Source organism: Natator depressus, chromosome 11 (genome assembly GCF_965152275.1).
Source record: "Natator depressus isolate rNatDep1 chromosome 11, rNatDep2.hap1, whole genome shotgun sequence".
Classification (NCBI taxonomy): Eukaryota; Metazoa; Chordata; order Testudines; family Cheloniidae; genus Natator; species Natator depressus.
Window position 1 is genome coordinate 75,548,983 of NC_134244.1, and position 16,891 is coordinate 75,565,873.

General features: G+C 43.2%; 1 protein-coding gene across 5 annotated transcripts in view; it reads right to left on the reverse strand.

Annotated features, from left to right (window-relative positions):
* The window catches only part of ADARB1 (adenosine deaminase RNA specific B1), a 253,319-nt gene that overhangs the window by 112,914 nt on the left and 123,514 nt on the right, over positions 1-16,891 (reverse strand). Inside the window, exon 1 of one of the 5 annotated variants that reach the window (XM_074968186.1) lies at positions 12,458-12,815. The exons of the other annotated variants lie outside the window; for them this stretch is intronic. Within the exon in view, the coding sequence (XP_074824287.1) occupies positions 12,458-12,557 (100 nt within the window). The 5' untranslated portion in view covers positions 12,558-12,815. Of the gene's footprint in view, positions 1-12,457; positions 12,816-16,891 lie in introns of those variants that run through there. 5 annotated transcript variants of the gene reach the window in all.

A 16,891-nucleotide genomic window follows, 5' to 3' on the forward strand; every position in this document is an offset into this window, starting at 1 on the left:
GACTTAAAGATAAGGAACCAATAAGCAAGTGAACCAGGGGGAACCAATGATGCAGCAGAGATGTGACGTCTGGGGGGCTGGATTGACAGGCAGGAGCAGGGGATGGGTGTGTGGTGAATTGTGCTGCAGCAGAATCATAGATTCCAAGGTCAGAAGGGACCAGTGTGATCCTCTAGAATGTTCTCCTGCCTAACACAGGCCATCAGACTCCCCTGAATTAATGCCTGTTTGAAGTAGAGCAGATTTTTAACAAAAATATCCACTCTTTATTTAAATATTGCCACTGATGGTGAATCCACCACAACTCTTGGTACGTTATTGCAATGGTTAATCACTCTCATGCAAAAATTTGCAACTTCTTTACTTTTTTAATTTGTCTGGCTTCAACTTCCAGCCTTTGGATTATGTTATACCTTTCTCTGCTAGATTGAAGAGGCCACTATCAAATATTTTGTTCCCAATGTAGGTACTTATAGTCTGATCAAGTCAGCCCTTAACTTTCTCTTTGTTAAACTCAATTGATTAAGCCCCTTGGGTCTAACACTATAAGGCATGTTTTCCAATCCTTTGATCATTCTCATGGTTCTTCTCTGAACCTTCTCCAATCTATTAACATCAAATACCAATTTATCAACACAGTGATGCCTGTGCTTAATGTGGTCCGGCACTTCCTATTATAACACCCATTTTTGGTTGCTTGGAACTTTGCCAAACTTTAACCGTTCAGGCTCTTTTCATACTGCGTATCTGCTTTCTTTTCTAAAGTTTCAGCTAAAACAGCTGAAGTACAGTTTCTGAGTAGAAGGTTAGAGAAAAATCTCAGTTCACACATGTTCAGTAGAGACTTGTTAGAGTATGGCAGCTAAATTAGCTGCAGATTCCAACTGCACTCAGCATGCTCCATTCCCTCACAGCTCCTGTGTGGCAACTGGAAAGCATATGCATCATCCAAAGACTCAGCATGTTCTATCCCAGGGCTATAGAAACTAAGAAGGAGTTTCTGAGCAACTGCTCCTCCTGGCTGCTGGGGACTGCTTTGGTATCAGATACAGAAATACTAAAAGCACACTCTCAATTACACCTTTCTGGAATACAGGGAGCAAGAAGGAAGCAGCTTAACTCAAATGCTGAAAGTTCAGGAATAGTAGGAAGCAGGGCCGTCTACAGAAATTTAACTTTGACCCCTTTTCGGGGGGGCACATTTTGTGTTCACCAGCTCCGGCAGGAGCTTGCTCTTCCCTTCCTCCATTCCTCCACCCCGGCAAGCGCTTGCTCTTCCTTTCCTCCCTCCCTCCCCCGTCCTGGATCACTCTCCCTGCCATTGTCTCCACAGGGCTGGAAGAGTTCTGTGCTTTCCCCCCTTGTGATGCCCCTGGTAGGAAGGGAGTGAGAAGAGAAAAACGGACAGGAAAAGGAGGAAGGTGAGAGAGAAGCACTTGCCAGGCATTTGGAGTGGGGGGAACAACAGGGGGCAATAATCAGGTGGAACAGGAGGAGCAACAGCAGATGGGGAGTGAGGCGGTAGGAGTATAAAGGGACAGGGAGAGGCTGGGCAGGGACAGAAAAGTTTATAACTACTAGACAATTCCTTACAGAGCCTGGAATTGACCCCAGGCATCTCAAATCCAAAATTCATCTGGTGTCTACGAAAAACTGTGATGAAACCCACTGGCAAAGTGCACATCTCCATCCCCCTCTGGTAAGGTGCTTCACGTAGAAGATAGTAGTAGAAGGCTGTTATCAGTTACTCCATTAGCTCAAGTGGCAGAGGACTGTTGTGAATCTAAAGCTTCCAGCACTGCTGTTGACCCATGTGGGGAGATCAATATGGATCCATATTTTGTTTTTTCCCTATTAAATTTTTTAAAAGCTTAGAAAATTACACAAAAATACACTAAAAGAAATAGAAAAATAATCGTGGAAAAATATGTAATGAAAGATTGTATCACAGTGCATATCTACAAGAGGGTTGAATCAGGTATGTACAGGAAACCTTAATTCTGGCATTGCCTGTGCTTTGATTGCTTGATTTTGCAATCAATATTCTTTCACACAGTTTTTTTGGATGCAGTTTATATATATGGTGATGAGTCATCAGCATAGGGAATACCACTCTTGTATTGTCTATATTACAATTACACACCTATTTGAGACCCCAGCCACAACACTGTTTCATCCTAAACATGTCAGAACACATTTTTGTTGTATCTTCATGGACCAGACCAAATCATGTTACAACCATGTTAAGGGAAATAAACCTTAACGATTCCATTAACATGGTAATAACATGATTTGGTCTGATCTACATAGGCACAACCAAACTGTGTGGTAATAAGCTTATGACATAATCATGTAACAGTAGCATAGACCAGTGTTTCCCAACCAGTGTGCCATGAGGCCCGAACAGGTATTGCTTGGAATTTTTTGAAAAGCTCCATGTGAAAACAAAAAATACTTTCCTTGTATTTTAATTAGTGTTAGAGCTGGATCACATTCTGTACTTTTGCTCTCCAGCATGAGGCCCAGTGATGAGCTGCCAAAACCTTAACAACTGGTTCCCTCCTCACCCCACGAGAGGGTCGTTTCCCAACCCCGCCCCCCGGGACTCCTGCCCCATCCACCCCCCCGCGCTCCTTGATGCCCCCCCCAGGACCCCTGCCCCATCCACCCCCGTCCCCTGTCTGCCCCCATAACTGGGCAGGAGGGTCTCGTGGGCCACCGTAGTGGGTGCCCACCCCACCCCTAAGAGCCAGAGGGACCTGCCGGGGGGCGAGGTGGGGAGTCCTGGCGGTGCTTACCTGGGGCAGCTCCCAGGAAGCATCCAGCAGGTCCCTCTGGCTCCTGGGGGGGGGAGGGGTAGCGTAGCTGGGGGGGGGAGCAGGGGGAGCGGCTGCTCCCCCCACTGATCACATCAAAAGTGGCGCCTTAGGCGCTGACTCCATGGGTGCTCCGGGGCTGGAGCACCCACGGGGAAAATTTGGTGGGTGCAGAGAACCCACCGGCAGCTCCCCGCCCCATGCCCCTGGTCCCAGCTCACCTCCACTCCGCCTCCACCTCCTCCCCTGAACGCGCTGCCCTGCTCTGCTTCTCCGCTCTCCCAAGGCTTCCTGCGAATCAGCTGTCCACGCGGGAAGCCTGGGAGGGCTGAGAAGCAGGCGGCGGCTTCGCGCTCAGGCCCAGGGAGGCGGAGGTGAGCTGGGGTGGGGAGCGGTTCCCCTGCGCGCCCCCCAGGTTACCTGCTGCAGCATGGGCGGCCCTCCTCGCGCTCCCCCGCCCCAGCTCACCTCCGCCTCCCTGGGCCTGAGCACGAAGCCGCCGCCTGCTTCTCAGCCCTCCCAGGCTTCCCGCGTGGACAGCTGATTCGTGGGAAGCCTTGGGAGTGCGGAGAAGCAGAGCAGGGCAGCGCGTTCAGGGGAGGAGGTGGAGGCGGAGTGGAGGTGAGCTGGGACCAGGGGCATGGGGCGGGGAGCTGCCGGTGGGTGCTCTGCACCCACCAAATTTTCCCCTTGGGTAAACCAGCCCTGGAGCACTCATGGAGTCGGCGCCTAAGGCGCCACTTTTGGCCAGTTGTTAAATTTAGAAGCCCTTTCAGAGCCAGTTGTCCCTCGCGGAACAACCGGTTCTAAAAGTGCTTCTAAATTTAACAACCGGTTCCAGCGAACCGGTGCGAACCGGCTCCAGCTCACCACTGATGAGGCCCCTTTCAAATACTATGTATGTGTGTCACATTCCATTCCACAAAGCCAGGTTAAGAGCAAATTTGACTCCTGCGGGATTCGAGCAGGGGAGGGGAAAGCCATCTTCTATTGGCTGTCTGCCTCACTGCCCCACCTCCTCCAGGGACAGAGCACCCAATCAGAGCTCAATCTCTGTCTTCTCCCTCCTGTGAGCAACGGGTCAGCTCCTCTGCCCCTCCCCCTTGCAGCCACTGGCAGGGCATGGGGCAGAGCCCCTGGAGCTGCTCTTCTCAGCCTGGAAGGGGAGCAGGGACCCCACTGCAGCCCCCAGGGTTGGGAGGTGGAAAGAACCCCAGAAGAAACAGAGGTGAGGTGAAGGGGGGTGGAGGCTGGGGGTGAGTTGGGGAAGCTAAGAGGGGCAGAACTGGGGGGCAAAACTGGGTGGGGCCTGGGCACTGAACTGGTGTGAGATTAGACTATAATACTGTTAACTGTATTGTACAGACTGTGAATGGCAAAAGTAGTAAGGAGCTTAAATCGAGGCGATAAGAGGGTGAGTTCATTTGGAGACAATATGGTGGTGTACCTCAACATAAACAAAGGTATTGAGGCATCCCGTGGCAAAGAAAAGGTTGGGAACTACTGGCTTAGACAACGGCTGCTCAGGGAGAGCATGAAACTATACGTGCACCTTATGAGGTCAGTAAATAATTGTTAATCAGGCCTATGTAGCTCTCAAGCAAAATACATTCGAGTTCTTAGAAAATTATGTATGTAGAGGAGTTTGCTTTCATTCAGTATGGAATATAATAGTACGATGCGTTGAACGGGAAAGAGGGATAAACTCAAAGATATTGAAACTGAGGGTATTATGTGTTCTGGTTACTAATGCAGATAACTTCATGGCTAAAATGGTAATGGAGATGGTAACATAAGAACGGCCACACTGGGTCAGGCCAAAGGTCCATCTAGCCCAGTATCCTGTCTTCCAACAGTGGCCAATGGCAGGCGTCCCCACAGGGAATGAACAGAAAAGGGAATCATCAAGTGATCCATTCCCTGTCGCCCATTCCCAGCTTTTGGCAAACAGAGGCTGGGGACACTGTCCCTGCCCATCCTGGCTAATAGCCATTGGGCGACCTACCCTCCATGAACTTATCTAGTTTTTTTTTGAACCCTGTTATAGACTTGGCCTTCACAACCTCCTCTGGCAAAGAGCTCCCCAGGTTGACTGTGCAGTGTGTGAAAAAATACTTCCTTTTGTTTGTTTTAAACCTGCTGCCTATTAATTTCATTTGGTGATCCCGAGCTCATGTTATGAGGAGTAAATAACACTTCCTTATTTACTTTCTCCACACCAGTCATGATTTTATAGACCTCTATCATCTTCCCCCTTAGTCATCTCTTTTCCAAGCTGAAAAGTCCCAGTTTTATTAATCTCTCCTCATACAGAAGCAGTTCCATACCCCTAATCATTGTTGTTGCCCTTTTCTGAACCTTTTCCAATTCCAATATAACTTTTTTGAGATGGGGCGACCACATCTGCAGGCAGTATTCAAGATGTGGGCATACCATGGACTTACATAGATGCAATATGATATTTTCTGTCTTATTATCTATCCCTTTCTTAACGATGCCCAACATTCTCTTCACTTTTTTGACTGTCGCTGCACAGTGAGTGGATGTTTCCAGAGAACTATCCAAAATGATTCCAAGATCTTTTTCTTGAGTGGTAACAGCTAAGTTAGACCCCATCATTTTATATGTAGAGTTGGGATTATGTTTTCCAATGTGCATTACTTTCCATTTATCAACATAAAATTTCATCTGCCATTTTGTTGCCAAGTCACCCAGTTTTCTGAGACCCTTTCGTAGCTCTTCGCAGTCTGCCTGGGACTTAACTATCTTGAGCAGTTTTGTATCATCTGCGAATTTTGCCACCTCAACGTGCACCCCCCTTTTCCAGATCATTTATGAATATGTTGAATAGGACTGGGCCCAGTACAGACCCCTGGGGGACACCACGGTTTACCTCTCTCCATTCTGAAAACTGACCATTTATACCTACGCTTTGTTTCCTATCTTTTAAGTAGTTACCAATCCACGAGAGGACCTTCCCTCTTATCCCATGACAGCTTACTTTGCTTAAGAGCCTTTGGTGAGGGACCTTGTCAAAGGCTTTTTGAAAATCTAAGTATGCTATATCCACTGGATCCCCCTCAACGAATTCTAGTAGATTCGTCAGGCATGATTTCCCTTTACAATATCCATGTTGACTCTTCCCCAACAAATTATGTTTATCTATGTGTCTGACAATTTTGTTCTTTACTATAGTTTCAATCAGTTTGCCCAGTACTGAAGTTAGGCTTACTGGCCCGTAATAGCCGGGATCACTTCTGGAGCCCTTTTTAAAAATTGACATCACATTATCTATCCTCCAGTCATTTGGTACAGAAGCTGATTTAAATGATAGGTTACAGACTACGGTTAGTAGTTCTGCAATTTCACAGTTAAGTTCCTTCAGAACTCTTGGGTGAATACCATCTGGTCCTGGTGATTTATTACTGTTTAGATTACCAAGTTGGTCCAAAACCTCCTCTAATGACATCTCAATCTGGGACAGTTCCTCAGATCTGTCACCTAAAAAGAATGGCTCAGATTTGGGAATCTCCCTCATATCCTCAGCAGTGAAGACCAATGCTAAGAATTCATGTAGTTTCTCCGCAATGGCCTTATCGTCCTTGAGTGCTCCTTTAGCATCTCAATTGTCCAGTGGCCCCACTGGTTGTTTAGCAGGCTTCTGATGTACTTAAAAAAAATTTTGCTATTACTTTTTGATTCTCTGGCTAGCTGTTCCTCAATTTCTCTTTTGGCTTTCCTAACTATATTTTTTCCACTTCATTTGCCAGAGTTTATGCTCCTTTTTATTTTCCTCACTAGGATTTAATGGCCACTTTTTAAAGGATGCCTTTTTGCCTCTGACTGCTTCTTTTAGTTAGTTGTTTAGCCACGGTGGCACTTCTTTGGTTCTCTTACTATGTTTTTTTAATTTGGGGTATATATGTAAGTTGAGCGTCGATTACGGTGTCTTTAAAAAGTTTGCATGCAGTTTACAGAGATTTCACTTTTGACACTGTACCTTTTAATTTCTGTTTCACTAACTTCCGCATTTTTGTGTAGTCCCCCTTTCTGAAATTAAATGCTAAAGTGTTGAGCTCCTGTGGTGTTTTCCCCACCACAGGGAAAATATCCAATCTTCAAAGAGAAATGACAGCATATAGGAGGTAGGTACACCTTTGGTACCTGCTGCAATTCAAGACATTGTTTCCTGGAACCTCAGTTTGGTGTTGGCTGCTCTGATGGAGCCTCCCTTTTTGGGTCATTAGCTACTTGTTCTCTTTACCAGCTATGGATGAAGACAGCCTTTTTGGTGGTCATGCTATCAGTTAGGATAGGAGAGACTTATGGCAGGCCCCCCATGTAGGGTCTTACACCCAGTTGCTCTCAGGCCTCACCTGACATTTCTGGATGGTTAGGACTCCCACATCAGTCTATTCCCCATCCCCCACCACTTTTCTTCCCTAACCCACATTCCTTCCCACCCCCCCAAGCAAAATGAGACTTCAAGCATTGGATGTTATGAGAGCTTCATTTGGACAGGACCAAGTTATCCATGTGTACACCTAGACTCTTCATGGAATTTGCTGAAAGGGTAAAGGGACAGCCAGAGTCATTGGGTCTCACACTGTGTCAGAACTTTCCAGCTTTTGCTAAAATACCCATCTGGACAGGTTGAACTCATTCTACTAAGGCCCAGGTAGCCCCTGTGGCCTGCTTGGGTAACATTCTGTATCAGAAATATGTAAAGCAGCAGCAAGGTGTTTGATCCACATTATTACCATGCCTTATTCCTTGATGCAAGCTACCAAGTCAAATGTTTGTTTTCACAGGGTAGTCCTATGTTCATTCTACAAGAAGGCCTCTGCTCACTCACCTCCTGGCACTGGGGTAACTGCTTGTTACTCACCCAGAGTAGAATATGTGTGAACAATCATTTGAAGAAAGAACAGTTATTTTAAGTTTCAAAGTAGCAGCCGTGTTAGTCTGTATTTGCAAAAAGAAAAGGAGTGCTTGTGGCACCTTAGAGACTAACCAATTTATTTGAGCATACGCTTTCGTGAGCTACAGCTCACTTCATCGGATGCAGTTATTTTAAGTAACTGGTTCTTTGAGATGTGTTGTGTGCATGGACTCCAGAGCTTGCCCTCCATCCCTGCTGATCAGAGTCCTACCCCTGGGGGATTCTTAGTGAAGGAACTGACTGCAGGTTGTACCTGCCCTGCCTTTATGCCCTCAGCTGTCAGGACTGAGTGGGCACTTGGAGCACAGGTGCAGCCCCACACCTATTCAAAAGAATCTGATTTCATAGACATGACTTCCAGTTATTAGGAAGAGACAGGTAATAGTTATAGGCAATTTGATCATTAGAAACATAGATAGCTGGGTTTGCGATGACTGGGAGAACCACATGGTGCCCTGCCTGCTTGGTGCAAATGTTGCGGATCTCTCAAGACATCTAAATAGACTTATGTGTAGTGCTGGGGAGGAGATGGTGATCATGATACATATAGGTACCAATGATATAGGGAAGGATAGGAGAAAGGTCTTGGAGGCCAATTTTAAGTCCAGGACCTGCATGGCAGCATTCTCTAAGATGCTCCCAGTTCCATCCGCAGGGCCAGTTAGACAGGCAGAACTGCAGGGTCTCAATGCGTGGATGAGGCGATGGTGTAGGCAGGAGGGGTTTAGATTTATTAGGAACTGGGGAAACTTTTGGGAGACGAGGAGCCTATACAGGAGAGATGGGCTCCACCTAAACCAAAATGGAACCAGATTGCTGGCGCTTAACATTAAAAAGGTCATAGAACAGTTTTTAAACTAAGGGCTGAGGGAAAGCCAACAGGTGCAGAGGAGCACGTGGTTCGGACAGAGACATCCCTTAGGGGAGGGTCTATTAATGGAGATTCTCTACGTCCTAGTAAGGAGGAGAAGATGGAAGATGATAAAATACAAGTAGCATTTGATGAGAAACATTCAAATGAAAAAGAGTTTCATTCAATTACATCATGTAAAGGCAGACGGCTAAAACGTGACAATTTTTTAAAGTGCTTATATGCCAATGCTAGAAGTCGAAAGAATAAGACGGGTGAACTAGAGTGCCTTGTATTAAATGAGGATATTGATATAATAGGCATCACAGAAACTTGGTGGAATGGGGATAATCAACAGGACACAGTAATACCAGGGTACAAAATATATTGGAAGGACAGAATAGGTCGTGCTGGTGGGGGAGTGGCACTGTATGTGAAAGAAAGCATAGACTCAAATGAAGTAAAAATCTTAAATGAACCAAAGTGTACCGTAGAATCTCTATGGATAGTAATTCCATTCTCTAATAATAAGAGCATAGCAGTAGGTATATATACACGTCAACAAAAGCTGTATTTTCCTCATCTTTTCGATCCCCTCTCCTCCACCATGTGTCTGTGTTTGTTAGAAACAGAAGTGAATGCACTTTACACATCAGGACTAAAAGTAGAATTAATCTTTTCCTTTTCATCAGAGACAGATTGTTCTGAAAATGACATGCTGATATTTTGCCTCCAAAAAAGGAGAGAGATTTTAAAGGTTATGATCATTTGTTTTCCATAATCACTCAATTTCCCCATTTCAATATACATGCTTGTTTTAATTGCTTATTCTTTCTTGTGTTTGATCAATAAAATTTCAACTTTAGAATTAATGCTTTTGGGTGTTTGCCAAGGAACCAAGTGAAACCAAGGCCTCTGTAGAAAAAAAAAATTCCAAACCTTTGTAACGCTGTTTCATGTTGGACCATGACAGATTTTACAACACCATTTAATGCTTGATCTCTGAAATTAATACAACAGGACTGTAAAGAGCATGGTTTAGGAAAGTATGTATAACAATGGGTCTAATTTTGCTTTCCGGTTCCCAAAAAAGTCAATGGGAGTTTTTCTACTGGCCTCAGTTGAAACAGGATTGGGCCATAAGGGATAGATTTTCATGATGGCTCATTTCTCAACAGATCCATTGAGAACAGTAGCTAGTGGGTGCTACAGACATTGGAAAATCTGGATTACAGGTTTTAGAAACAGAAGCCTAAAATTAAGCCATCCACCATCCCAAATCAGCTCCCCTTTTGAACAAACCCAAACTTGATCAATTTTCAAACCACAAGCCGATCTGATTCAGATTACGTTCTGAAGAACAATGTTTTGATTTATCATGTCTTCTAATCAGTCACATTACTTAAAATAATTAACTATTTTGTAACAATTTCCTAAAATATAAAAATGTTTTGGTAGATTAATTTGGCATTTAAAAGATTGAGGAATGTAAATTTCTGTTTATTAATTATATAAGAACAAAAACCAGCCACCTTGTAAAACTCACATTTCCACTTCAGTGGTGTCAAAAGTAAACAAATGTTCAAGAACAGAATAAAAAAAATACATACAGAACCAAAGAGCACGTTTAGACACTGAAGTTAATGACAAACATCCATTGAATTCATTGGGACCAAGATTTGGCTCTTTAGAAATCCCTAACATTATTTGAAAAAACACTGTACAATAAATCTAGTCTTGTTCGCAGGTCTCAGTTTTTGTTGAATCCTTAACTAGTCTATGTTCTATAGCATTTTATACACTGAAGCTTTATTCTTTGAACTGTTTTATTTCTTCATCCCTATACAGTTATTCACAGAGCTTAAATATTCCTTCCATACACTTCTAGTTTGACTAAAACAGATGTATTATTTTACAAGATTCTTGGATCATGTCACCAGTCTACTTTGATAAACATAATTTTTTTCTAAATTCATCTAAAAGATGGGACATAAGAGAGAAAGAACTAACATAGCTTGATTGGACTTTCCAATACAATGTTTACATTTTATTTTAAGGATCTTAATAAAAAAATATTGCACGATCAATTTGAATGTATGTGCAATAGGGAATATGCACTTCATGCAATACTACTAATCCACTACTAACCCAGAGAGCTTTCAGAACCTGAAAAATGAGTAATGCTTGCATGCACTAGTATCAAAACTAAAAATGATCTATTTTATCCATCAGTGATTTTTAGTGAAATTTGTCCAGTGACAAAATGCACAGAGTTTTACACAGATTCAAGTTGTCTTGTCAGATCATCATTATCTTCTCACTACAGGCATGATCCAAAGTCCATTTAAGTTGTCTGGATGCAGCCTTTAGCCTTCCTCTTAATTTTTCCCCTCCTGCCTGTTCTAAAATATGATCCATAATATTTGAATACTAAACTTTGAAAGCACTGTGAAAAAATGTATTTTCAAACAAAAGACAAGAGTCAAGAAAAAATTTAAATATTTGCTTAGCAGGGATTTGCAGTAGGGTAAAGGTACTATAAGATATAGCCAACATGCCAGCTCAACTTTGTTAGTGATTTGGGTTGAGTTACTCAGTTTTTACATAAATTAATTACCGCTTATGGAATCTGAATAATGAAAAACCAAATTCCAGTTTGCAAGCCATCATTCTTCCCTGGAGATATTGCTTCAGTTAGTACAGTCTTCTGCTGTATTTTTCAGATATATGATCACTGTTTTAGAGTTATTTGATGTATTTAATCAAAAACACAAAATAGATTTGGTAACTAATTAACTAGTTACTGCAGTTAATGTCATCTGTATAGGGCTGTATCTACTGCCATATTCTAAAATACAAAGAGCAGCATTTGACAAGAATGCTTGTAATTCTAAATACATTACATGCCAGCCATATCAATCAACCAGATACAAAAATGACAGAAGAATTACAGATATTCACAAATACAAATGGAATCAGAAAAATAACATTTACAGCAGCAGAATTACACCTTTCTATAACGTTTATGTATTTTTATGAAGTGTCATATATGAAATGTTCTGTTTTTCCAAATATCATATTATTCTCCAGAGACAATTCAGTATTTTCTAATTGTACAAAGATACAAATAGTACAAAATACTTCAAGAAATTATAACGAGCCTATACCAGGGTTCTCATTAATGCACTCTGTTTTCAAGAGATATGTAGCTAGTTGACAGATTTTAAGGAATAAAATAATTCCTTCTTTACCTAATCTAAATGTGTTAAACAGCAAAGGTGTAGCTCGATGAATAGCAAGGCAATCTAAATGAGATTTTAATAGTTTGGATACTTTACAGATTTCTTACAAATTTAGTTAAAAGATAAAGGAGACTTTTAGTAGCTCTCAATTTATACTTGCTGTTCAAGATAGGCTAATTTTAAAGACAGAAAAAGCACATTTTATGAGCTGATTAATGAATATCCAGTGACAAGACAGACAGCTTATAGTCTGACACATGAAACAATTCATTAGGGATAAAATAAGCAATAAAATACAAAAAGCTGTGCAACTTTAAGGCTTCCACATGTTTGTCTAAAAATAAATATTTTGAATTTTGAAAGCCTGGAAGCAAAGTCAAATATATTGGAAAATTGATTTCCATTTGAAGCTTATTGCTTTTGGCGTTCAATACTCAAACATAATAAAAAAAGTGTTACAGAATTTATTTTTTTAAAGATATGTATGAAAAAATTATATTTAGTATTTACATTTCAGTATAATCTGAAAACATTTCTACAATGCATTTTTCTATTTGTAAAAGCTCACCAATATTCTGTTTTGACAGTACAAAAATTAATATACTACCTTTCCTCTCAGAACGTTTCTTACGCCTCCTTTTATAGCGACGCCTCACAATGCTGAAGAAGGTCCCCATGTTCAAAGTCCCAGTTAGCAGAGATGCCATGCAGGCTAAGTGCTACAATCCAGTCAGCTCAGGTTGCCAGAGTGCTAAATCTCACTCTGTCTCAAAAACTCACTGTGTTACTACAGTGATTTATTTCAGTAAGTCATAGAAGCAATGAGAACAGTTAACTCTTGTGTTAACATGTCAGCACTACAAACTCTCCTTGTCTATTCAAGGTCCATTCATCAAACTGCAGGATTAACTGCACAGTACACTAAACACTGCAGTTCATTCCTACTATCCGCAAGAGGCACATGTGACAATTAACCCTTACAGATTGTTTTGAAAATGAGAGAGCAAGGAGGGACAGGTTTATGAAACTGAACATATTTTTCCAGAGATGAGAACACCAACACCACACCAACTAGTTACAGTCTGTCTTCTCCTTTCACCGTTATAAAATGGAAATAACCTGTATCACTGTTACAGTAAAATTAAGCAAGAACACACAAAAGATAAGGTTCCAACAGCAAGGTTAACTCAGACTGTACCTCTTCCTTTATATTTTGTAGAAATTATCTGAACAATATATTAAAGGTATAATGTGGCAAGAAAAACAAAAATACTACATGATAGGTACAAGCAACATATTAAGGTTCCTGCATGAATCTTCATTTTGACTTTTGTTGACTCATTTTAACTGTTCCAACTTAATGTAGCACTAGTGTAGTCTTAGCTTTCCACTTTATATACCACACACAGATATTTATATATATATGCTTATATTTTACACAGGTAAATATGCATATATTATATGTATATATGGATAGCTGTAAAAAAACTGGTTACTTACCTTTAGTAACTGTTGTTCTTCAAGATGTGTTGCTCGTGTCCATTCCAAGTAGGCGTCTGTCCGCCCGCCGTGTGCACAGTCACCGGAAGGTTTTTCCATAGCGGTACCCATTGGGTCAGCTGTGGAGCCCCCTGGAGTTGAGCCTTCATGGAGGTATGTATAGGACTCTTTGCTTAGGGGTCGGCCCCAGCTGTCCCTGTCTTTCTTTCTGGTTGGCCACCTCCACCACCAGAGTACCTGGCTGAGGATGGGTAAACAAGTACTCATACTCCTTGGAGGGCACAAAATATATCCTCTCTACCCTTTCGCCATGGAGGGAATTGAGACGGGTGTTTGCCGCAACACCTTAGTGGTTATGGATAGTCTAAATGAGGGGCAAAGCCACCCTTGAAGGACCTTCAGGGACAGAATATCCACCTTAGGGTCAGTCTCCTCTGAGACCTCCTCCACATGCATGCTCAAGTTTTGAGCTACCCTCCTGAGCAACTCTTGGTGTGCCCTGGTGTCCATGGCAGGCAGCGTGGTGGTACCCACCACCGCTTCATCTGGGGAGGATGCCTGCGGGGGCACCGAGTCTTCCTGTCCCTCTGGTTCATGGGGATCCCCTTGTGTTGCAACGCCCTGTGTGGTGCAGGGGGTGGTGCTGGTTCCCGGGCCTGAACCCGTCTAGGTACTGACCCCAGTGCCAGGTCCCGCAGTGGTCTCAGTGCCAACCTGCGTGTCCATCTCCTGCCCTTGCAGAGGTTCCCAGGCTACTGAAGTCGATGATGGAGGGACCCATGCCTCCAAAGGCACTGACAAGGATCTGGACCCTGGCCCTTGGACTTGGTGGTAGGCCCACGGAGCCCACTAGGGCCATTGAGCCAGCGCCTGCCACCGTGGAAGCCAGGACATCATGGGTAGCAGCTGCCCTTCCTGTTGCCTCGAGTGGTACCAGGAATAGTGCCGGCTTCGCCTACAGGCGACTACACCTCCAAGTCCGATGAGGACTCTGACCTTGGCGACCAAGGTGGTGCAGAGCGAGACAGTGCCAGGGAGCGGTGCTGAGGTGAGGATGAGCAGTGCCTCATCAGCAGCAGCTTTCCCCACGATAGCACGGTGCCTCTTTGTGGCACCAGTGCCGGTGACTGCACCGTCATCGGAATAAGCTCCCTAGCTGCCCCAAAAGTGTCTGGTATAGAAGGAAGGTCTATGTCCTCCTTCTGACTCTCCTGCACCAGGGAGTCCACTAAAACCAGACGCAACAGACCTTCCTGTGAGGCTGGAGTCAACATGCTGGCTGAGTTGGAGCTGGGGCAGGGTGTCCCAGCACGGGACACACCCCACTGGTGCCTCCTCTCTCCACTACTTTAGTGGGAGAGCGACCTCTCTCTATTTTCTTCTTCTTGTGCAGCACCGGTGAATGGGAGTGGTGCCAGGCACTCGCACTGGAAGAGGTCTTTGGCGCTGGGGAATGGCGGTGCCGAGGGTCCCTGGAGCCAGAGTCCTTTCTCGGCACCATGGTTTCTCTTACCAAGGCTGGCGTGCTCCACACCAAAGTACTGGACTTGGGGTCAGATACCACCTGGGGACGAAACTAACTAGACTATTTGAACTAACTCTAAGATTTTAACTATTTACAGATAACAATGAGAAAAAAGTCCACTAGGGGATCACTTGCTGTTAGCAAGAGAGGAGCTGCTCCAAGGACCATCACTGGCAGTAAGAAAGAACTGAAGAGGCGGTGGGTCGGCAGAGACCTATATACACCTCCATGAAGACGCGACTCCAGGGGGCTTCACAGCTGACCCACTGGGTAACACTAGGGGAAAAACCTTCCGGCGACCGTGCACATGGCGTGCACACACCTACTTGGAATTGACATGAGCAATCACTCGAAGAACATAATATAAACATGACTATGTATACAGACACTTTGTTTTACATAGATGGATTAACACACAGATTCTAACTTTTGAGTTTTGGACATTGCAACATTAACATTGTTTATAAAAAGGCTAGAAAATTACATACACTGAAGAAAACAGGGTTTATAGCATATGAAACTATACTGAACCCCCACGCCTGGTAATTCAACAAGGTTTGACAACAGGCCCTATATCCACATTAGACTAAAGGAATAACTAGTAGCAACAGTAAACTGTTATCCTCTACATAGACCAAACACAACAGGGGCAGATAACATATGCTATCAGAGGGATTATGAGGACCCCTTGTATTCTACCACACAGTGAGACTAAATTCTGCTGCGGCTGCCCAACATTTTCCTGTCACATTATTCTGTCACTATGAAATACGTGTCATTCCCATCCTTCTCCCCGACACATACACACAACTACGGATCACAGTTTTCTGATAAGGTAAGCTTTGGCCAACTGGTAGCCAACATGTTACCAAAAATAAGCACAAAAATGAATTCATGACTTAAGTAATTGAAAAAGTGTATTCTGATAGCTAGTCGGGCATGCACTTTCAAATGAAGTTTTCTTTTACGGTGCATTCTCTCACTGGCATCTTTAAATTTTCCTAAAACTTTGATAAAAATTATTCGGGCTCAAGTTGAGTGGGTAAACAATCATGCAATTCCCCCCCCCAAGGCTGCAGTCTTGTTCTCCAGAATCTCAGATTTTTTTATTATTAATCATGAAGTCTCTAACCCTTATGGTTCAGAAGGAAACTTTCAAACTAAGTGAATGTAACTAACATAGTGATGTCTGCCTGGGTCTGCAGAAAGCCAAAAAACAGTACTAAGAGAAGTGTGAACTTTCCCATTTCTCTCAATGGAGCACTAACTTGCATGCCCAGTGATGACTATTTAAATATGAGCACTTCATTATTTCACTGCTGATCAAAGACTGTAAGAAATGACAGGTTTCAGAGTAGCAGCCGTGTTAGTCTGTATCCGCAAAAAGAAAAGGAGTACTTGTGGCACCTTAGAGACTAACAAATTTATTTGAACATAAGCTTTCGTGAACTACAGCTCACTTCATCGGATGTATTCAGTGGAAAATACAGTGCGGAGATTTTATATACACAGAGAACATGAAACAATGGGTGTTATCATACAGACTGTAACAAGAGTGATCAGGTAAGGTGAGCTATTACCAGCAGGAGAAGGGGGGGAAAAACCTTTTGTAGTGATAATCAAGCTGGGCCATTTCCAGCAGTTGACAAGAACGTCTGAGGAACAGTGCCGGGGGGAAGAGGGGAATAAGCATGGAGAAATACTTTTACTTTGTGTAATGACCCATCCACTCCCAGTCTCTATACAAGCCTAAGTTAATTGTATCCAGTTTGCAAATTAATTCCAATTCAGCAGTCTCTCGTTGGAGTCTGTTTTTGAAGTCTTTTTGTTGAAGAATTGCCACTTTTAGGTCTGTAATCGAGTGACCAAAGAGATTGAAGTGTTCTCCAACTGGTTTTTGAATGTTATAATTCTTGATGTCTGATTTGTGTCCATTTATTCTTTTATGTAGAGACTATCCGGTTTGGCCAATGTACATGGCAGAGGGGCATTGCTGGCACATGATGGCATATATCA